Below are 24,151 nucleotides of genomic sequence, written 5' to 3'. Positions count from 1 at the left end.
CATTCAGAAGCTTTTTGAGTCATGTAGGGACTCCAAACTGTAGATCCATTCTTCCAAGGCCTATTCCTCATGTAAAGTTGCAAACTTTACGTTTAGCTAAGGAGATCTAGGCCCAAAACACTCCATACTCGGGTTTAAGACAACCATGCTTCACCTACACCCCCAAGACTGATACTTTATGACTCTCTAGGCCAGAATACACTTAGATCTGAATTAGCAACTTCAAATCTGGACTTCTAACTCCAATTGGCTCTAGGACATGGCGTAAAAGCCCCAAATCTCATGACAAAAAGGAAACTATGAGCAAAGGAGTGAAGGTAATGACTTCTTACCTTCAAATGCTCTGAAAAGTCACACCAACTCTGGATCCAAGGCTTCCTCTTGCACCACTATGAACTTCCTTCTCTTCCAAGCTTCAAATCACAACACCAAGGCTAGTTCTTTGCTCAAAAACGGATATGGTGGCTAGGGTTCGATGTTCTAGATGAGGGGAGCTGTAAAGGAACCCTAAAGAAGAGAATGAGGTGCTTAAATAGTGCACAAAGTCCCAGATTTAGGGTTTCCCTCTTCAGACCGGACTCGCCGAGTCCATTCTCCGACTCACCGAGTCGGTCACTTACTCCTTGACTCGGATCCCGCTCGGACTCGCCGAGTTCCTCCTTGGACTCGACGAGTTGACCCCCTTAACTTAAGGTTTTCTTTCCTTTCTTGCTCTTTCTGATTTTGGGTGTTACAATATGATGAGAAATGTGAAGACTTTATACCAACAGAAGATCATAAATGAAGTGAAGATGCAACGACCCAAATTTTTAAAGTACAATTTTCATTTTAGAGAATTCAAACATATTCCCATACATTAAGAAACACAGTTGTAATTGTTTTCAAAATATAAGTCAAATACAACTTTTATTCCAAATATCAGAGTGTCCCATAAAATGCCTATGAGAGAGTGCACACCGCGCCAATCACGCCTTGTCCTTGCCCTTGGGATCTGAAGTACCTGAAACCATAAACAAACCTATAAGCACGAAGCTTAGTGAATTCCCCATAGCATATCCCACATAATCCACATAACATGTCAGCTATAAAAGCTACCTCTACTACAAACACATATCAGTTAGCTATAAATCCTCTACTACATAATGCATATCAATTAGCTATACAAGCTACCTCTACCACATAATACATATCAGTTAGCTATAAAGCTATCTCTACCATTAGCCACAAAGGCTATCTCTACCCTTAGCCATAAAGGTTATCTCTACCATTAGCCCTGAAGGCTATCTCTACCACTAGCCCTAAAGGCTATCTCTACAACCAGCTGTAAAGCTATCTCTACCACGTATCAATGCATAACAATATCAAACACCTCTACATAGTAAGTATACCAACTATCATAAAATGGGTTGGCCTTGGTGCCTTAGACCCTTTGGTATGGTGAGAAGACTCACCTCAAATGTAGAAGCTTCCTGAAGAAATCATTAGCTGTTATCCTGTCCACTTCCTGAACCATCAATATCAATCAATATACCTAATTAGTAGTTGGGTCCCATACCATGATCCTTAATCCATGCATGGGGGTAAAATGACTATTCTACCCCTGTCCCATAACATCTGACTCCTGATGGCCCACTAAGGCTCAAAGAACCAAAGTCCACTGCTTGGCCCAACCCGAGACCCAAAACACTACAAGCCCAAAACTGATGAGTACGCAGGGCATACTCTATGTACACTAAACGTACTGATTGAAGGTGGTGTAAGTTGCGCGTACCTGTATGTACGCCCAATGTACGCCTCCGTTAAGCTAATTTCCCATTAAGTGCTTAATACTAGGGCTTTCAACATCAAAATTCAGATCTAAGTTCATTAAGACGTCTTAAGGCATAAAGTGGGCAACTTCATTCCTTTGCATGCTACATATGCTCCCAACAACCCATTAAGACCTTTCCAAGGTTCTTGGTTCATGCATGAGGTTAGAATACTCATCAAGATTGCATTTTTATGAAGTAAATGGACCAAAGGACCTCAGATCTACTCTTTCTAAGCTCTAGAGTTGCTCAACTCCCAAGAGATAGTCCATAAGCTCATAAGAAACACAAAACAAGCCCTAACCTAGATCTCAAGCTATAAGATAATAAGGTAGAAACTTTATACATTCTGAGACATGCAAATGAGCTGGAGAACCTGGATCTAAAAGCTCTTCCCTGATTAACGAGACTCCAAGATGATCACTCCTCTTCAAGAGCATTAAGATGCACTCCAAGATGGCCTTGCAAGCTTACACTCTCACAATTAGGGTTAGGGTTTTGAAGAGGGGTTAAAGGATGAGAAAGAGGCTGACCCTATAGGGTGTAATGTTCTTTATATAGTGACACACCCTAAAAATTAGGGTTAAGTGACTATGAGCGTACATTGGGCGTACGTCTCCAATCACCTGTGACCATTTACTCCATCTACTTTGGGCGTACCCCAGCTTACGTTGGGCGTACTCTTGTGTTGGCCACCTTGCATGAATGGGATCTTCTTGTCACTAATTTCCATTAGGGGCTAAAATTGACAACAATTTCAAAGTGTCACAACTCCTTCATTCTAAGTCCGTTTCCGACGAACTTTATATCCACGAAAAGGTGGCGGGAAGCCCTACGCTCCCATCGAAACCTCCAAGCCTAGAACCTTCTGGATAAAACCTGGGACCCATAAAAGACCGTATCGCCCCTACCCTTTGGCTTCTAAGACCCCAACCAAGTACTTTCAAATAGGGTGTTACAGAAGATGCAAGATCCAAGCTGGAATCAAGTATACAACCACCAAGATGAGCTCCTTCTTCCTTCAACCTTCATAAAGTGACTTCACACACTCAAAACACACACAAAAGGCTAAGGTTTGGGTGAAGGTTCGTTCTTAGAGAATATAGGCTACCAAATGAGGCAACCGTAAAAGTTAGTGCCCTTAAATAGGTCACCAATCCCGAAAATTAGGGTTTGTCCCAAAATGGTTGTCATGTCATGGCATCGTGCAGATGTGTGTTTCTTCATTAAAGGAAGCCATGTCGTGGCCAACAAGTGTCACGCCATGGTCATGCCAAAAATCCATAAAATGTAGTTATTAACTCATAAAATGAATACCTGAAATATGAATGTTACAACTCTCCCTCACTTGAATCAGACTTCATCCTTGAAGTTCGTTGTTGTAAACAACTCAGGTTAATGCTGCCTTATCTCCTCTTCAGGTTCCCAAGTCCACTCAGGTCCCTTTTGGTGTTGTCACCGCACCTTCACCAAGATGACCACCTTGTTGTGCAAGGTCTTTGTCTTCCTATCAAGGATCTCTACCGGCCGCTCAACATAATTTAGGCGATCATCGACCTGACTATCATCCAAAGCAACTATAGTTATGTCGTCGGTTGACCAATGAAAAACAAGGTCGATTAATATTGGCGTGATAACTGTTGTTGTAGGAGAACTTGACCAATGAAAGATACGTATCCTAGCTCCCACCAAAGTCCAATACACATGCCCGAAACATATCCTTAAGAGTCTGAATGGTCCGCTCACTTTGTCTATCGGTATGCGGGTGATATGATATGCTGAAATACAACTGAGTACCCAACTCCTCATGAAACTTCCTCCAAAAAATGAAGGTGAAACGAACATCGTGGTTGGAGACCACTGAAACTGGAACCTTGTAACGATCGACTACCTCCTTTATGTAGACATCATCCAACTTCTCAGCAGAAATGCTCTCCGAAATAGGGATGAAATAACCACTATTGGTCAATTTATCGATAATGACCCAGATAGAATCAACCCCACGTGTTGACCTTGGTAATTTTGTGATAAAATCCATAGTGATCTCCTCTCATTTCCACATGGGAATGGATAACGACTGCATCTTGTCGTGGGGTCTCTGATGTTCGGCCTTGACTTTCTAGTAAGTCAGGCACCACTCAACGTACCATACTATTTCCTTTTTCATGTGGGGGCACCAGTAGCTCAGTCATAAATCTCTATACATTTTTGTGGCCCCCGAATGGATCAAAAACTTAGACTTATATGCTTCCTCCAACAATGTATGCCTAACCTCGCTAGCAACTGGAACTTGTACCCTACAGCACTCAGTTAATACCCACGACTATCTCTGACAAATAATGAAATTCTATCCCCTAATTTTGTCTTCCTTCCGGTTCCCCCTCCTTATCCCCTATACATGCGCTTTCTTGATTAGATATAGGAGTAGTGAAACGATAACAATCCTCAAGCATAGATCTCTGATGAGTGTACTCGATGTCTTTGATTTAAGGCATCAACCATAACATTGGCCTTCCAGGATGATACAAAATCTCACAATTATAATCATTCACCACGTCTAACCATCTATGTTGTCTCATATTCAGGTTTGGTTGATCCATCAAATATCTCAAGCTCTTGTGGTCTGTATCAATAGTACACCTGAAACCATACAAATAATGTCTCCAAATCTTGAGGGAAAAAACCACAGACCCTAGCTCTAGATCGCGGGTAGGGTAATTTGCCTCTTGAGGCTTTAAATGCCTCCATACGTAAGCAATCACATGACCCCTCTACATAAGCACCGCACCCAAACCCATGATTGAGGAATTTCCTTTCGATTGAGGAGTTTCCTTTCGATTCTTTCCCCTGCTTTGCCTAATGGCTAGGATTGGAGCTCTTATTGTAGAAAGGACTTGATTCTTTTTCATCCATGATTCAGTTGCATGTGACAAGTTTTGGAGTTGGGTCAACGTAGTCTCTGTGTTGTTCAAATTGTAAGTTACAATAAACTGATCATAAGTTGGTGGCAAAGAGTCAAGGACCCTATCTATGGCCAACTCCTAGTCAAACGACACGTTGACCTTTTCCAGTGTCTCCACATATCTCTACATTCTCTGTACATGATTGCAGATAGATTCTCCATCCTTTAGTTTGCAAGCCATTAATGCCTTGATAACTACCTCTCTTGACGTGCTTTTTATGAAGGTAGGTAGACAATTCACCAATTTCAATCTATGAAATTCCAAGATCTTTTGAGATTCATTGAATCTTATCAATTTCATGTTTAAACTTACGCTCTTATATTTGTGATTGGGATACTGTGGATCGCAAACAAGATGTGAATAATTATGCAAACATATTTGGAAACCTCGATGTCATCTATCATCTCTAATTAATGTGTTGGTTAACCACATATGGTCCATTAACAATGATAATTCTCTAGATGCCTATCACTTCTCTTTAAAGTCCTTATTAGTATATTGGTTAACCACACACGCTCCATTAATGACATATAAAGCATGATGTGTGTTTCATGGATTAAAATACTTTTCACATTTTTCCTAAAGTAATTAGAGTTGAGATTTTATATAAAAGGTTCTAGTACTTTAATAACATCATACTTTTGAGAGGTTATGTCCTATAAACTAGTTCGACTAACGACCTTCCACCATGTAAGGGAGCAGTGGGTGAGAGTGGACATTCATTCAACGACCATTTTATAGGTCGCTTCTAGGGGTGTAAGTGAGCCGAGCTACTCGCGAGCTACTCGGGATCGACTCGTTAAAAGCTCGACTCGAGATCGAATTAAACGAGCCCGAGCCCAAATATGAGGCTCGTTTATTAAACGAGCTCGAGCCGAGCTTCAGCTAGTGGGCTCGCGAGCCTAAATGAGCCTATATATATATATATATATATATATATATATATATATATATATGTGTGTGTGTGTGTGTGAGTTATATATATATATATATATATATATATATATATATATATATATATATATATATATATATATATATATATAGGCTCGTTTAAGCTCGCGAGCTCACTAAATTGTTCACGAGCCGAGCTCGAGCTTCATTTTAAGGCTCGAATCGAGCTCGAGCTCGAGCTTCTTCAAAATTAAACGAGCCGAGCTCGAGCTTGGTCAGGCTCGGGCTCGGCTCGGCTCGTTTACACCCCTAGTCATATCCTTATACCCCCTTATAGCATGGCTTCGTGAATGAGGCCTATTACTGATTGACTGACTTGTCTTATACATATAATATATTAAACATGTAATCATATATAGTATAAGGTGTACTTTAAAACTTTTCAATATACTAGGCTTAAACTTTTAATTATCTAAATTAAACCTTTTAATTTAATTAAGTTTAAACCAATTATGATTTAATCTTTATCTTCTAATTAACTATTAATTAAATTAATTTAAATCATTTACAGATTAAATAATTATTTACTATTAAACAAATAATTAAATAATTCAAGTTTAATCCTAATCCAATACCCTATCTAATTTTCGAAAATTAGGGTATGAGTTAGCCAATTTTAATTATTCTATTTTAAGGCTTTTAAAACAATAATTAAGGAAACTATATAAATCCTAACTAACCCTAACAATTTTCAAGATTTAAGGGATGGATGCTAGGGTTTCAAGAACCCAAGCTATTTTCGAAATTTCAAGCCCTTAGGGTTTAATTTTTTTAAACCCTAATTTTGATCTATTCAACATTATGCATACTCATTTGAAAACTATGGCTCTGATACCACTGATAGGTTTAATAGGTCATAATTAAAGCATGAGGCGAAAACAAGTTAACCCCTAAGTTCACATGCAACATATTTGGATCTAAGTTTTTTCTATTGAAAACAATAAACAATTGAACATCAATAACCCTAAGGCTTCCTATTATTATTTAAAATTACAATGATTAGGGTTTACATACATTTTGATTATTTTAATAAATGATCAACAATTTCTTTCTTTAATTCCTTTGGAAAGCTAACACCAAAATTATGATGTCTCTAATGGTTTGTGCCCAAACCCTAGCAATGGAAGACTTGAGATGAGAAAGGAGAGGGGAGTAGAAATTTGGCTCTTCTTGTGTATGATAAGGCTTGGACGAAAATGAGGACTCCCAAGGGTCCTATTTATAGTTGATAGGAAAACCCTAGAAACCTTAATTTGAAATAAAATAATATTATTTTAAATATGGAATTATCTAGTTTCCTAATTATTCATATAATCTACATGGAGCATTCTAAAAACCCTAGGAGCACACCAATTTTCGGCCACCATAGGAACATTTCAGAATTCTTCTCTTGTTTAACTATTATACAGTTGCAGCTTAAGTTCTTACAATTTTAGTTAATCAAATTAATCCTAAAATTAATTCAAATTAATTTCTGATTAATTATTAATTAAATATTATCATTTCTAATTAATATATTAGTCATATAATATATTTATAAATTATTTATTGTTATTTATTAATCATATAATAAACTAATAAATCAACTTCTCTCTTTAAAAGTCATTCTAGTCAATTGCTAGTTTTGAGGGCAACCCAAAAATGACTTTGCTTTTAATTCAAGTATATACTAATTTAATCATTAACTTAGACACCTAATCTAACAACAGTATCATATCCATTTGCTTTACATTATCCTTAATTTAAAGTTAGCAAACTCTTGCTTTTAAATCATAACATGCTACATTTTTTTTATTTACATTTAATTTTTTTATATAATAATTTTAAACATACCGACCGTTATTTATGAATTAGGCTTGAAAAAAAAATCATCGTCCTTACTCCTTAGGTTAAGGGTTATGAACTTATGATTATCACCAACCTACTAGAAAAAAGTGTTGACATGTCAGCTCCGCTACATATTCATTATCAGTCTACTACCCCTTGGAAATAGTTACCACTCCATATTATTTATCTTTTTTTATTTTTTTATTTTTTTGATATTATATTAAATAAAAAATACAGTTATTAAACATAAATAAATATTTTAGTAATTAAAAAGTTCAATAAATTAAATAAAAAACACAATCTTAAAATTCAATAAATATTTAAACGTTAAAAAAATACAACTGAAATATTTAAGTCAAGGGTCTGATCTGTAATTTTCAAAAATCATTTAAGTATAAAAAATTTGACTTGGGATAGGAGTTGTAATCAACCAAGACTCCAAGTACCAAAGTTGTAAAGTATTCATTTTACTGTCTTGTTCCTCGCCTGTCATTGGAGCTCTTTTTCTCCATTTTGAACTCTTTAAAAAAGAGTAATTTTTTTTAAAAAGAAAAAAAAATCCACCAACGTTCACATAGAAAGAAGAAATGGTCAAATAGGGCATTAACCAATCACCTTTCTCGTCTTTTTCCGTAGCTGGAATCACGCCACAAGACAGATGCGCACATCAGAGTGCGGTGTTCACGCGTAGCCAACCTTGCCACGTCGGCCTTCATGCATGGATTACATTACTCGACCATACCGGATGACCTTAGCTGCAAATAAATGGTAGCGTGTCTTACTCCTAATCGAAGGTCATATATTTTACTCAAAACCTTTTTTTGTTGTCAAAGACTTGTTCAAACCGACTTATGATCAAAACTGAACCAAAGTGAGACCAAAGCAAGAGTAGAGTAAACTACATGTTTTGTATGTGTTAAATCAAACCCTAACGTAAAACGATTTTATGAACAATATGAAATAGTCTCTACAATCACAACCCATCGATGCTCGAACCCAAAATCTAATTTATGGAATGAGTGGAAAAATGGAACAAAATTGGTTATAGATTTAAATCTTATTATGAATATTAAAAACAATAAAAAAAAAAGGTAAAGAGGGGAATTAGAAAGGATAAAACAATTATTTTCCATATTCCTAAAAAAAAACAAATTGTCTAAAAAACCTAATAATATTTTATACTAAATGTGAGACCCGTATATTACACGGGTTGATTTAAAAAAAAAAATAAACATTAAATTAAAATGTACACAGAAAATATATTTTAATGTACAATTTTAAAATAAAAAAGGAAAAATATATTTATTGCAATTTAATATCATATATATATGATATTTAATACTTTACATATATAAGTATATGATTTTAATTTTAAAAATTGAAACAAATAAAAAATTGATAAATGGATAATATTTATTTTAAAAATACCACAAAATGACAAGTGTCAAAACTCATGAAAGATTGACACGTGGCAAAAAAAACCTTCATTTATTAAGGATTTATTAAGGAGGATTTATGTATTTATATTTTACTACTTTTAGTATATATAAATTAAAAATTTTATCTAACAAAAAACATTAATATGTACTTCTTAAAGAAATTATATGTGTTATATAAAAAAAATTATACTTTTCTTCTTTAAATTAAGTTAAATTACTGTTTGTTGTTCGTTCTATGTAAAACTTTTCTTTATTTTTCTCAGTGTTGTAAAAATCCTGATTAGGTCCCGATTAATCCCTAGACGCTACTCGACCGATTAGAGGGCGTCTAGCGATTAATCCCTGCATACACAATTACTGAAACAATGACTAATGAAAATTTAACACTTTGAAGAAGTTATATCTCAGTAAAAACTATTTGAGATACGATTTGTGTTGTATTTATCATATTAACTTATTTTGTTATGATATTAGTGATATTTACGAACTTTTATAGTTTTATATGATATTAGTCATATTTAATTTTTTAAAATCTAACAAATTAGCAATTAATGGTCCCCGATTAATTCCCCGACTAATCTCCACCTAGCCGATTAATCTCTTAACTCCAATCCACCGACTAGCTAACGCTGAGCGATTTTTACAACATTGATTTTTCTTAGAAGTTATTTAACAAATTGAAACTCACAACTAAACAGATTTATTTATATTTCTAATGTTTGATTGCCATGTAAGTTATATATTCTTAAAAAAGTACTAGATTTTTAAAAGCAAAATTGTAAAAGCAGATTCAACTGAATTCACATTTAATGATTCAGATGCAGTTTTGTTTTGTTTCTTTTTATTTTCTAAAAAGAAAGAAAATTTTACATAAAAAAACTGGTATTATTTTATCAAATTAAATGTAAATTTATTTTATGAAACGTTCAAAGACATATTTAAACCACTTCGATAGCGAGTGTGATAAAAGTCATCGAGATTTTGAAAATAAAAAATAATAATAATAATAATTAAAAAGCTAAAATTGGCGCTGAGTCGTCACGCGCTAATTGGGTGACCGTTTACGATGTTAATTTGATGGTCCATCCAATTGGAGACGGAGTCTTCGGAAACTTCCGTCATCCGCCAGTTGGCCACCAAACCAAACTCCTCAACGTCTCCGGCGATTCATATTTTTTCAAACTCCCAATTTCTCCGATCACACATACACACACACACACACACTAGTCTTCCAAAACCCCCTCTTCCTTATCTACAAATCCGACTGATCTTCGAGTTGAAAGAGAGAATTAGAGAGAGAATCGGAGATGAAACCGGATTGGGAGCTGCAGAATTGTTGCGATAAAGACCAGAAACTATTTCTCGCCACCGTAGGCGTCTTCACTCTCGTCATTCTCGCGGTTAGCTACTCAAAATTTTCTCGTAATTAAGTTTTTTTTTTTGTCTCTTATTCATCTGATTCTTCTTCTTCTTCTTCTTCCGTTTGTAGTTAACCCTAAATTTGATGTGTTCCTATGCATACACTGCTTCTCTGGATTTTTCTAGTGTTTCTTAGTAGTTACGTTGTTTTTAAAATTTAACATCATATCTTATGGAAAATTCTCAGAATCTGCTGTTGGAAGTATTGAGAATGTTGCTGTGTTAACCTAAACTCGATCATAAGATAAATTAGATTGTTAACAAGTTCAATGTGATAATCGCGATGCTCTGAAATTTAATTGATTACAGTAGTAATTGATGGAAGGAATTTGTCTCATCTTCTCATCAGGTTTCTAGGTCAACAAACTAGGGTTTGGACTTTGAAGCGTTTAACTCTATAGAGAGAAACATTACTTCTCATTAATGCATTGATAGACATATATTCAACATGAATATGTTCAATTTACCAATTGCAATTCTCCCCAATTTTCTGAAATCATTTGACATAACTTTTCCATGTTTATTCACTCCATGTTATCTCAATCTGAATGAATTGTACAGTTATGGAGAACATTTCTACTTACCCCTTTCAAGCTCATCACTGTCTTTCTTCATGAAGCAAGTCATGCAATCGCCTGTAAACTCACATGTGGAGAGGTAAAAAACAACAAAACCTTCATCTTCTTTCCATTTACATCATCTTTCAAGTTTCAAGAACACATCTTTATCCTTTATCTTCTCCATTTTTATCAGGTAATGGGAATGGAGGTTCATGCCAATGAAGGAGGAGTAACACAGACACGTGGTGGTGTATATTGGTTGATCCTACCTGCTGGATGTATTATTACAACATTATAAATTATAAATTCCTCTTCAATTTCCTTATTAAATTCCATTTATTTGTTAATCTTTAGCAAATAAATCTTTTTTTTTTTTTTTTATAGATCTTGGTTCATCTTTCTGGGGTATGCTTCTAATCTTGGCATCAACTGGCCTTCTTACTTCAAGAATTGCAGCTGGATGTTTAGGAGTTGCTCTTCTTATTGTCCTCTTTGTTGCTAAAAATGTAACAATATTTTTATTTTTCAACAATTATTTAACTTTTTCAATTTTGTAATTTGAATATATCCAATTTGAAATCATCCATTTGCTTTGTTTTATTGAAACAGTGGACACTTCGAGGACTTTGCATTGGTCTGTATTCTTTAACTTCAAATCTTTATAACTTTTTTATATTTATTTACCAAAAAAATTAAATAATTAAAATTTTACATTTTTCCACAGGATTTATTATCTTTCTTGCTGTCATTTGGATCCTACAAGAAAAAACCACAGTTCGCATCCTTCGTTATGTCATTTTGTTCATTGGTATGAAATTATGAATATGATCTTATATTATTACTCTTCCCATTGTCTTTTTTATGAAATGACAATTTTGCCCTTTTCTTCACAGGTGTTATGAACAGTTTGTTTTCGGTTTATGGTTAGTAAACATTCTTTACTCTTCAAAACTGACAATTTAACAAATTATATCATTATCATTATATGTAATTATGTAAGTTTGGTATTATTATTATATATATTGAATAAAATAATTTTTTTATTTGCAGATATTTATGATGATTTAATTTCAAGGAGAGTTAATTCTAGTGATGCTGAGAAGTTTGCAGAAATTTGCCCTTGTCCATGTAATGGTGTTGCATGGGGAGTCATATGGTCAGTTTTTAGTAAATGACAATTTTGCCCTTTCCAATTTAGGCAACATACTTTCATATTTTATTTTTAATTTTGATTTTTTTTTCAGGGGAATGATTTCTTTCATTTTTCTAAGTGCTTCTGTGTATATTGGGCTTGTTATCTTATCAACATGAGGTATTCTTTTGTTATAGGAGAAAATATTAAATAAAAGATTATTGAATTCTGTTAAATTAAATTAAATAAAATAATTGTTTTTATATATGCAGATTGATTCATGGAGTTGGATTTTATTCATGTGGTGTTTGATTCACTAACTTTTGATCTCATTCTTTCAACCCTTGTGATTATTGAGGGTTTTATGCATATGATTGCTTTGTTACCATTATAGTTAAATATTTTGTGTATTATGTATTTTGTTTTTTTGTGGATATGCAAATTTAATTATAAGTTTCAAGTTATTCTTTCTAGTTTCTACTATTTTACCAAATTGTCAACTTTTGTGTCTTTAATACATTTAAATCATTTTATATTAGCATTTAGAACAAAATTGGTTTTTGTGATTTGCACCAATAACAACAATGCATCATGAATAACGATGCACTTTCAAAATGGAACCAAGAATAACAATGCACTTTCAACAACTACAAATTGAAAAACTAAGTATTAAAAAAAGGACACTTTTATATGTAAAAAACGATTTAAAGTGGAATAGTTTTTTTTAAACTGTTGATACATAAACAATGCAACATTGATATGTTGTCTTCCAGGGTTGTATTTGATTAAATATTTAACCAAATATGTCTTTTTACGGTATAAAATGAAGTACAATCACCAAATTACATGCTGGAAAAAAAAACCAAGTAATTATAATTTTATATGAGTGAGTTATGTGTATTTTAAAAAGTAGGACATATAATGTTTTCAAAAAAATGCTTTGCCGGAGATGTTGTCGAGGAATTTGATTTTGAGGAGATGATGTCCTTGACACGAGAGAGAGAGAGAGAGAGAGAGAGAGAGAGAGAGAGAGAGAGAGAGAGAGAGAGAGAGGTTAACACACTTCCACTCCACATAAGCAAAACACGAGAAGGGATAGGGATGGGGGGGGGGGGGGGGAGGGGTGTTCACCATGTTATAACATGTTAAGAGGGTGTCATGTTAGCATAACATGTGGTTCATTAGCACGACATAGTATTAGGCTGGTAGGTATGGGTCTATGTCTTAACATCATCCTCTACACCACACCATTTTAGGTAGGAAATTATCACCACACCTCCACACCACTTTAATTTCCATCTCATAATTTTTTTCCCTTTTTTTCGAATGTTTTATTTATTTATTTTTATTTTTTCAATAGTTATAAAAATAAATTATATAATATTAAAAACATAGCATTTAAATTGAAAAAAGATATGTATTTATTTTGCAACCGTGGGAATCTCGCCTAATTCTAGCATCATATCTCAATTGAAATAATTACACCTAAACATATATTTAATAGGTAAAATTATGTAATTTTTTGTATAAGGATATATTTAAAATGTACAAAAATAAAAGAAATGATGTCTGCTTTCTAATGCGTTGGTTATCCGTGTAAAATCATTCTTATTCAAGCGAAACCTTCGTTTGAAATCTTTGACTTGTATGCACAATTATCCGCAAAGTAATTGTGATATAGACATCTGTGTCCTTCCTTGCGATTCTATTTAACCTCACACTTCTTGTTAGTAGAAGAGCTACATCTTCTTCTAGCTCGTTAGTGTAATACTCGTGCATCATGGTGATGAACATATCATCATCATCGGAGGACAGGTCAAACGGATCCATAAAATTTTTTGTTGGAAATTTGTATAAAAAGATAAGAAAGAAGAGAGTTGTGTGTAAAAAAATGAATGGGGTTGAGTTATATTAATAGGGAAAAAAAAATCCTTATATAAGAGTTTCAAACAGTAAAACTCACACCTACCTTTTTAATTTAAGCATCAAGACACGTTATGATGACAAAGAGGCTTAACATAACATAACCTGGGGGCAACATTGTCCCGGCCTTAACGGCATTATAGGCCTTCCATGTAGGATCCTCCACTGCGTGGAGGACCAATAGCGAGCCGCCTTAGTGATTTTGTTCTTTCCGCATATCCTTAGCGATTTCGTTCTGCCGAATAATACTAATAAATAGGTGTGGTGGTGTCAAGATTCTTTAAATTTTTGTAATTTTTATGGTTCCACCGGTCACACTGGAATCTGGTAATAACATGTCCTTGTGTCAAAATAAAATATTAATATTTTGATTTGTTGAGCAGATGAAACCTGAAACCTTGACCGAAGACCAAACCGGTCGTGTCTTACTGGTTCGATCAGTTAGATCGGTCTCTAAAACCCAAAAACCGGATGATATCATAATTACATTATTATTAATTTTAATTATACAAAAAAATACAAAAAATGAAAAAAAAAAAAAAAAAAAAAAAAAAAAAAACAATATTTTTTAAAATTCCCGGTTTGAACTGGTTCAACCCGACTAGTTTTTACCTGTTCACATGAAAACTGGTTTTTTGGCCTTTAAGAGCCAGATTCGGGACCGGATCCCGGTTAAACGGGCCGGTCCGGTCCATTTTTCAAAACATGGGGGCAGATTCCTACCAAATCAATTACCTTAATACATAATATATTTATTTATATAATAGATAAAGGTAATTAACTAATTGTATTATTAAAATAAAAGGGAATAATTAAATGTGAATGAAAATTATGCTAAATGCTACAATTAACAAGGTGCGGATGTGGTATTTGATCTTTACAACACTATGAAAAATAAAAGCACAATCATCTAAATTCATAAATTGTCTACGGGTGAATCATATATCCAAATCATCATCTGGGTCCTCATCAGAATCAGGCATCTCATCATCAGAATCACGAAAATAAATAATCTCCCCCCTTTCAATTTCCTCTTGTTTTTTCAAATTTTCACCATTTGACTCATGTTTGACCTCAGTCAAAGATTTCCTCCCATCATATATTTGAACTGATTTATCCATTTCTGTAAAAACAACAAATAAATTAATTAATCAATAAAATTCACAACCTACAAAAGCATACAAATTACAAACCTTGATGCTCAAATGGGAGTACAACTTTTGCTCTATCACTTCTTTCTTTATCTGATAACTGCATATTAAATTGCACCTACCAAAACATATAATTTTAATTATATATTTTATAAAAAAAATGATAAAATGAGACAGAATTTAACCTTAGGAACAAGGCTTTGAGTGATTGCATTCTCTACAGCAGACATTGATGTGAATTTGATTTGTGATTGCTCATTGGAAAACTCTTCAACCTAAAAATATGACTTTTTATCAATCAAAAGGATTGTTTCAAATCTTCAATATGCTTATGTGTGTGTGTAAATGGTGAGAGAGAGAGAGAGAGAGAGAGAGAGAGAGAGAGAGAGAGGGGAATACCATCACCCTAACGCGTCCATTTCTGCGTTTTAAAGATGCATGAAATTGTCCTTTTTTGTAATTTTGTTCTGCATTTGTTGTTGTAGAAAGTGGTTTTACATTGGCCACCATTGAAGACATGTATTCAAATGCAGAAGTGGTTTTGATATCATGGAGATCAGAATGTAGTAGCCAGAAGATACTTGATACTTGGGCTGAAAATAATGTAAATGATGAGATTTTCTTTTTCTTTTTATAGAAAAAGATGATTTTTATGCAAAATATGATCATGATATATGCATACCATGGCTTCGAAGTTTGTTTATAAGGCTAGAAACTGAAGATAAGGATGTGTGTCTTAACATCTCACTTACCTGAACACAATATGAAGAACTCAATTATACAGATTCATGAATGCAAATCAAGAAGGTTTGAGTTTGTGAATACGGAAAATGAAGGATTACAGAGTCTATGGCAACTGAGAATCGAGTTTTCCCTTCTCCAACAAGTCCTGCAAACACATACAAATCATACGAATGATTGAATATAGAATTTGGAAATGAAGTTCGGATTTCAAGAAATACAGATCATGTTTTTGTATCTACCTTTCCCCAACACAAGAATTTGAGAGAACAGATCATCCAAGTTTCTCACATCTTTGCATAAGTTAAGATTAAGTGAAGCTTCTGTTGATGGAGTTTTAATGGCTCCACGCTCTTTGAGCTGTTCTTTCCAACCCAGTGGATCGGTATAACAATCCAAAACACTCAACCTGTCCCAAAATTTCCAATTACGAAGAACAATAGACATGAAATGATAATCGATTTAGCAGATCGTAATTCGTAACGAGATAATATTGTTACCATTGATGCGATGTGGCGATATCAGTTCCTCTGGTGTTAAGCAATTCAGCTGTGGACGAAGGACTTCTAGCGAAAGAGACGAGCACGATGCCTCTGAAATTCGAAACCGTGCAATTTAGAAAGAATGTATATAACTCTCTTCAATTCAATCAATGATTGAAAAGCTAAATTCATAGGGATTAGGATATGTTTTTACCGAGATTGAGACTTCTCCGACGATATGAATGATGATAGCTGAGTGAAAATGTAATCGAAGACGATGGGACCGAACGGTGAATCAACAGAATCGTTTATGGTGAGAGACGTTGCGTGTTCGCCTTCTAATGCTCCGTCGCGGAGGACTCTACAAATGGCGTCCGCCATTGTCCGCCGGTGGAGGATTTACAGTCGTGGTTGAAGGAGGGTTTACGGTTGTTTTCAAAACCCTAACTCGATTTGGAAGAAGGTTACGAATTAGAGTTGACAAAATTGCAAAAATAGTCCTGGTTGTTGTGAAAATTAAACAGTTTTGGTCAAAAAAAGGTTTGGTGTTGCACAAGTGATCCAATCTTGGATATCTTATGCAGATTTGGTCCCTATTCGTTAACTTTAACAGTTTGATTGTTAACCTTTTTATAATGACTATTTTACCCTCAAGATCTTTTCTGCAATTGAGTCTTTTTACCAAACCATAGGGACCATTTCTGCATATCTTCTTTTTAACTTTGTTGAATTATTATTATTATTATTATTATTATTATTATTATTATTATTATTATATGGTAAAGTGAATATACCTAACAACCTTATATAAGCTTAGATACCTAACCACATCATACTACGTAATTTTGTATCATATTTGCATTGTAATCACCCAAAGTTCTTAAAATTCAACCTCATAACTTGATTGCTTCCAAAATCTTTAGACTTTCACCATTATCTTCCTTCAAATGACGTCTTTCTATCGGAGACCCCTGGTGGGCTTCATATACTACCGTTACAAATCAAATGGTGTAGGAGGAATATAATGGTAAATGTCTGAAAATCTTGGAAGTAAATCAAGTTAAGGGTTGAAGTTTAAGAACCTTAGACGATTGCAATGGAAATATAATGCAAAACAATGTAGTATAATGTGGTTAGGTACCTAAGCTTATATAAGGTTGTTAGGTATATTCACTTTACCCATATATATATATATATATATATATATATATATATATATATATATATATATATATATATATATAAAGCATATTTAATATTTATTGAAAATTAAGAGGTATACCTATTACAGCACTATGTACAATCCTATTAAGCTTAGAAATTAGAATGTAAAACACACTTTTCATTGTATCTTACAATCTTTCCTTCTCCTTTTTCTCCCTTTGTCTAGCGTGGAAAACCCTAATATCCTTTGCACACTATCAGTCGTCGATTCTCTCAAATCTCTTCCGTGTCTATCCTAACTCTCTTCAATTCCCAACAGGCCTCCGTTACCATCTTATCCCTGACTCCATCACTAACACCACCCTCTGGACGTCGTCGCTACAACCTAAAAGTAGGTCACCGGCCACCCTGACTTTCCTCCCTCTCAACTGGATGATTGTTGCCTAGAAGCCCACCTTTTCCGCCACCGCCGTTCGCCACCCGCTTCTACACTATGTCAACACGAGAAACCCTAACCCCATCTCTCTGTCACCGTCAACGCCAACGTCACACAAAGTTCACTGGGACCCCTAATCCTAAATTGCCTCACCAACTGTCTCTTAACGTCGTCTCCATACAGTCTCTACCCTTGCACCATTATTCTGGCGACGAACCAAACCACGAGAAATGGAATTTTGGTATCTCAACTCTCAGGTGCTTCTTCTTTACTTTACATTACTCTCAAGTGCTATTTGTGTTTTTTTTGTTGTTTCAACTGATCAGAGTACTCAAGAATGGTAACACTGGTCAGATTGTTGATGATGATTCATGATATTGTCATAGATGAACTTTGTTCATGGATCACCATGTCCATATGGTCACATATCAACTTTGTTCGTGGATGATAGAACTTCAATGGATGATGAAGATGATAATTTGTTAGTTTCTCCTCAAGGATCTGATATTTCTTCATGGGGTCAAACCAAATGGGGCAATATTGCCTGCCTCGATGAATTTAGTCAGATAAATGACCTAATTGGTTAAATTATTTATCTAATTCAAATGGAATCATTTGTGAAAAAAAAAAACCAAGTTAAATCAAATTTTGAGGAACAACATTAATCTTTTTGCGACTTCAATATGTGCATTAATTCACAAGTATATACTCCTTGGCCGTTATCAACATCTTAATTTTGTAGGAATGCCAGTTGACAATTGTGATTCTTTTGAAGTGTATTCTTGTTGGAGAATTGGGTGTCAAGCAACAACATGATTGTTATGAAATCTTACATGATGGCCCATGAAGTGTTTGATAAAATGCCAGAGAGAACACCAATTTTCCATAAAGCCATCCACCTTCATAAGGTTATGAAATCCTGCCTAAGGAACCATACTTTCCCATAATAACTTTGTTATGCCAACATGCCTGTTCTTCAAACACTAAAATTTAACTTCTTGGTCCATAAACATCAAAACGGTTGAAAAATGATGACGTCCCTCTTTTTTTTACACGTGTTCTTTCTCTTGCCGCCCCTGGTTCAAATGAAATGGATTTTTTTATGGTCATGTTGTACAATATTAAGAAAGTCTCATTTGTGTAATGTAATTAATTTGCTTTTTGTTAAGTTCACAAGTACTTTCCGGAGCAATTTTGGAGCTTTACATATTCATTAAATGTATTTTTAGTTGATGTTTCAACTGGTGCATTTAATTATGTTTGGTTTGGTAATCTTGTTCATCTCTGTGAGTTCATTATTTTTTATCTGATGCTTCAGCTGCTCCATCTGATTATTCTTTTCATGGTTTTCATGGCTGTCAATGTGTTATGATGAGGTCTTATGTAAGGAAGAACTGATTAGCGGTTCTTAAAGTGCATGCTCCCTAATGGTGTGCGTGTGTGTATAGGTCATGAAATGGGTCTTAACTATGTAAGAGACCTTGTTAACAAAAGGATCCTACATATTTTATATTTTGTTATTAGGTCTTAACATCAATTTATTTTGATAAAAGAGTATTTTATTGAATTGGTGACAACACTAGAGATTGGTTGCTACCCATTTATAATAAATCTGTTTTCTTTTATGATATTCTAACTTTCTCATGTATGATCATGGCTTCTAAAAACCTTTTATGATTTAGAGTGCTTCAATGAAGACAAATTCTCTCTCTCTCTCTCTCTCTCTCTCTCAAACAGGGCAATGACAGTTCTTTGGGAGTGGAATATTGTACATGAGTAAAGCCCAAGATGTTATTTCTATTCCAGTTTTGTCAAAATATGCTTAGACAAAGACAGAGAGGGATGTACGCTGATATGGAGTTCATTTATATTTTTCTGGTTTATAATTATAATACTTAGCCTTTCATTAACTAAAACTAATTGTTCCATTGATATGAACCTTCCCAAGTCTGTATTGCCAAATTTGAGTACTCATATTCTAGAAGTCTTTATGGCATCTTAAGTGCTTGTTTGTGGAAGAAAACTTGTAAACCACATTCATTTTCATTTGTGGGATTATCTCATGTTGTTGATTTATCTATGTTGTGGTGTGATTTCATTTCATTAATATAAATAGATTGTAAGCTTCTTAAAAGTTTAAGATAGTTGGCTTACTATAGATGATTCAAATGTTATATCTGATATGATCAACTAATGGTAATCTTTTGATTTTTTCTGTTTAGTCAGTTGACTATATATATGGTTCGAAGCATGTGAGAATAAAAAATGTTAAGGTAATGTCCAACTTTTATATGTTAAAGTTGGTTTTTATTTATGGACTCAGGTGTTTAGTGATTAATTATTATGGGTTCGGATATCTCATCCTGCTGTTTTGAAGATTGAGGTGTGCCCCTCCCAATCTCTTTATGGGCTGCTTGTGGTTGTTTCGAGTTTGGCATAATTGTTAGTCTCTTTTATTTGTTAGGTTTTAGTTGTTATTCCCTTATTCTCTAAATATCGGAGGATTTATTGTTGTTGCCATGCTTATACTCATTTATGATATTCAAGTTGTGAATAGATGGATTTCAGACTAGGTTATTGCAGTTAACAGTATTCTAATTTCTAATCTAGGTGGATGTGCTAAATTTGGAATAGTTTCTTTTTATGCAGATGTCAGAAATTGTGTACGGTGGGAGACACTCAAAGTATTTCCTTCAGGTAAAAAGACTTGGAAGCAATGTTTTAAAAACCAGTTTTTTAGTTGAACCGGTATGGTGACCGGTTCTCGGTTCAACCGTGTAACGACCCAATTTTCACGTCCAAAAATTCCGTTTTTAAAACATTACTTAGAAAACATTACTAATTAAAACATTGTTTAATTAAATCATTTCACATCGAAAACCCAAATTTGAAATCCACAACATGTAAACAACCAAAATATCAGAGTATCAATCCCAGAATAAACTCATAACTACGGAAACAAGAGTGTGTGTGATATGCCGCTACCGCGCCGGCTCCTTTCCCCTAGCTGAAGAGGTGCCTGAAACAATAACGGAAAAACATAAGCACAAAGCTTAGTGAGTTCCCCCATTGTACCACATACCGCATAATCATATAACATACATATATCGTCAGGCATATCTGGGTGCCCGACCTACCCCTTCGGTCCTCTCGACCGGATATTCCCTAGCATACTTGGGTGCTGGCCTCCCCTTCGGTCCTCTCGACCGGATACTGCCTAGCATATCTGGGTGCTGGCCTCCCCTTCGGTCCTCTCGAACGGGTACTGGATACTACTTCTCCCCTCTACTACTACCACATAACATGTACCACAATATCATAATCTATCTAGCACGGATGGGTATAACTACCCCTTCGACCCTATCGACCGGATATCTTGGGGACTATCTCCCCTACTGCCACTAACACATAGCATCATATCATACTAGCACATAAACATAACACAGGTAGTAGTAACCCTAGATGAATATCACGGAGACAATCATCCACATCCTACTGGTGGGCTGGCATTGAGGCCGTAGACCCACCGCTACTGGAAGGTAACTCACCTCGAAGTAGCTGCTAATCTGATCGGGAGTTGGCTGAGTACTGCTGCTGCTGCTGCTCCGGAAATCCTCCGGCTGTAATTCCCACAAAACGATCAGTCATACACTGCTAGATGTACTTAGGGTAAAATGACCCTTTTACCCTTGACCAAGTCGAAATCCAAGTCAAAGTCAACTTCCAGTTGACTGGACTCGCCGAGTCCGCGAGCAACTCACCGAGTCCTTCCCTTACTATTCCGGTCCTGCTCGCCAAGTCCCTCTCCCCACTCACTGAGTCACCCTTGACTCACCACTCGCCACTCGGGACTATGGGGCCGACTCGAGTCCCGACTCGCCGAGTCCGCGAGCAACTCGCCGAGTTCCTCGAGCGGATCCCCTACTCGCTTCCAATCCACACCAGAACACCCCCATACGAGGGTTTGGGGTTTTGGGGACTTCGCTACACGGTTAATTCCACGTGCAGGTACGAAGGGTTGAACCCTCAACGCTTAAACCCCTCTTGCTCTATGAAAGTTCATATGACTCGCCGAGTTTGAAGAACAACTCGGCGAGCTCCAGGCAATCTTCATAGGACTCGCCGAGTTGTTCATCCAACTCGCCGAGTCTAAGACCATCTTCATAGAACTCGCCGAGTTCCACTTTGGGACTCGCCGAGTTCCTCGACCCATTTCTTGAGTAGGCCAGATCTGAGACATGCAATGCTTCAAAACCACAGATCTATGGTCCTAGGGCATGTTTACCACATAAAGTTGCAAACTTTACGTGCATGCATGGCCCTATGAGCTTAAACATGCAATTCCAAGCTCTTTAAGAGGTCCTACACTCAATAGGGACCTCAACCACCGAGACTTTATGCTACTAGGATGTCCTAAAGGTCCAAATCCGAAGTCCTTGCAGAACATTAACCATAACACATAGAGATTTAGGTTCTTAGGGATTAAAACCTCTTTTTAGGGACAAAAAGGGGATTCAATGAACTAAAGATCAAGGTAGGAACTTTTCTACCTGAATAGAAGCCCTTCACAGAGTAGATTCTGGATCTTCTTCCCTTCTTGCACTCTTCAACCTTCTCCTTCTTCTCCTAAGCTCCAAAACACCTTCACAATGCTAAAAATCACCCACAAGGACACAAAGGGGGCTAGGGTTTCGTTCTACAGATCTCTGGGAGTGCTAGGGGAAATGGAGGCTGGGTTAGATCGTTTAAATAGGGTTCAAACACCCAGGTTAGGGTTTTAGTCCAGACAGGGTCTACGCGCCGAGTCCCACGAGCCTACTCGCCGAGTAGACAGAGTAGATCCCGCGTCTAGTCCCGCTTTTACTCGGCGAGTTAGTCCTTCAACCCGCCGAGTCCAAGATTAAAATGCAATATATAAGGAGAGTTAGTATCCAAGAATACATACCAGGAACCAGGTGCTACAAACCGGTTTAACCGGTTCGATCGCCGAGTGAACCGGTTTCTATATTTTTCATGTTTTTTTCTATTTCCCTACACATACATACATATATAAATTATGAATTTGATGTTTACAAGTTCAAACATTAAAAATACACATAAAAATAAGTTGTAAATGAATCAAAATACATTAAAATAATACATAACCATAAGTTTTAGTGTTTTACATCAATCCATATATGCTAAAAAGAAAATAAAATATAATACCGAAACGAAAAATAGTTTTAGATGAATACAACCACATCAAAAAACTTTATAAAATTTAACATATGTTTTTATTTAGAGAAAACTAAATATATTTGAAAAAAAATACCAAAGTTTATTATGTAAATAATTAATTTTCATGTGTTTTTATTCGGATTAATCGGTTCAACCGGTTTATTTTGACCGGTTCAACCGGTTTTTCCTAAAAACCGGCCGGTTCAATCTGGTTCAGAAATCAATGTAAAACCGGTGATAGTTGAACCGCTCCCTCTCCCGGTTCCCGGTCCAACCGGTTCAACCGGCCGGTTCAAACCGGTTTTTAAAACATTGCTTGGAAGTAGATATTTGTGGCGTTTTCACTTTACCATGGCATTTTCATCATGTGGATAGTATGTGCAGGTTTGTGAATAAAGTAGTGTGTTTCCATTCACCAACACTATGCAGATTCCTCATATTGTAAGGGGTTGTTTAATTTCATGAGTCTTTTTTTATTATATGAAGTTCAATATTAGGAATTCACTCTTTAATATTATTAGAAGGGCAAAATGCAACAAATGATAACATCGTACCTTCACTTAATCTTTTTATGGTACTTTTTTGTTAAATCAAGAAGTAATATTTGGTTTTGACTACATATTTCTCCAACATCTGCTATGCATGATGGGTGGATAGTACCATATTGTTAGGTGCGATTTGTGCACCTTTTTGCACATCTTTTAGTCCTTTTTTCATACATTTATTTAGCATAATTGTTCTTCATTTGTCTTGCATTTCATCATATTCATGTTAGTCTCTAGAACAACTTTATTTGCACACTTTTATGTCTTTTTCAGGTAAAGCGGAGGTTGGAACGTGCTTTGGGAAGTGTCGGGAAGCATTGGTGAAGATTTCGGGATGATCGGGTGAAGAACGAAAAAGTTGGAAAATCAAGTTTAGATTCGGAGTCAGAG

General features: G+C 35.3%; 2 protein-coding genes across 2 annotated transcripts; one reads left to right on the top strand and one right to left on the bottom strand.

The window, feature by feature from the left end:
• Nucleotides 1-10,038: 10,038 nt before the first annotated feature.
• On the top strand, nt 10,039-12,575 carry LOC111919611 (uncharacterized). Its single transcript, XM_023915174.3, has 10 exons — nt 10,039-10,391; nt 10,972-11,067; nt 11,164-11,248; nt 11,355-11,476; nt 11,580-11,604; nt 11,695-11,778; nt 11,864-11,893; nt 12,021-12,126; nt 12,215-12,282; nt 12,375-12,575. The coding sequence occupies exons 1-9, from the start codon at nt 10,299-10,301 to the stop codon at nt 12,279-12,281; spliced, it is 708 nt and encodes a 235-aa protein (XP_023770942.1). The 5' UTR covers nt 10,039-10,298; the 3' UTR covers nt 12,282; nt 12,375-12,575.
• Nucleotides 12,576-14,793: 2,218 nt separating this feature from the next.
• Nucleotides 14,794-16,867, bottom strand: LOC111919612 (elongator complex protein 5). The gene is made up of 9 exons (XM_023915175.3): nt 16,614-16,867; nt 16,418-16,510; nt 16,160-16,326; nt 16,019-16,065; nt 15,859-15,928; nt 15,576-15,769; nt 15,362-15,451; nt 15,219-15,294; nt 14,794-15,148 (listed from the first exon to the last, which is right to left on the bottom strand). Exons 1-9 carry the CDS (start codon nt 16,778-16,780, stop codon nt 14,964-14,966), a joined length of 1,089 nt encoding a protein of 362 aa, XP_023770943.1. The 5' UTR covers nt 16,781-16,867; the 3' UTR covers nt 14,794-14,963.
• Between the last annotated feature and the right edge of the window lie 7,284 nt (nt 16,868-24,151).

The sequence above is a fragment of the Lactuca sativa genome, chromosome 3 (genome assembly GCF_002870075.4).
Source record: "Lactuca sativa cultivar Salinas chromosome 3, Lsat_Salinas_v11, whole genome shotgun sequence".
NCBI classification, from domain to species: Eukaryota; Viridiplantae; Streptophyta; class Magnoliopsida; order Asterales; family Asteraceae; genus Lactuca; species Lactuca sativa.
This window is presented reverse-complemented; position numbering and strand designations above follow the sequence as displayed.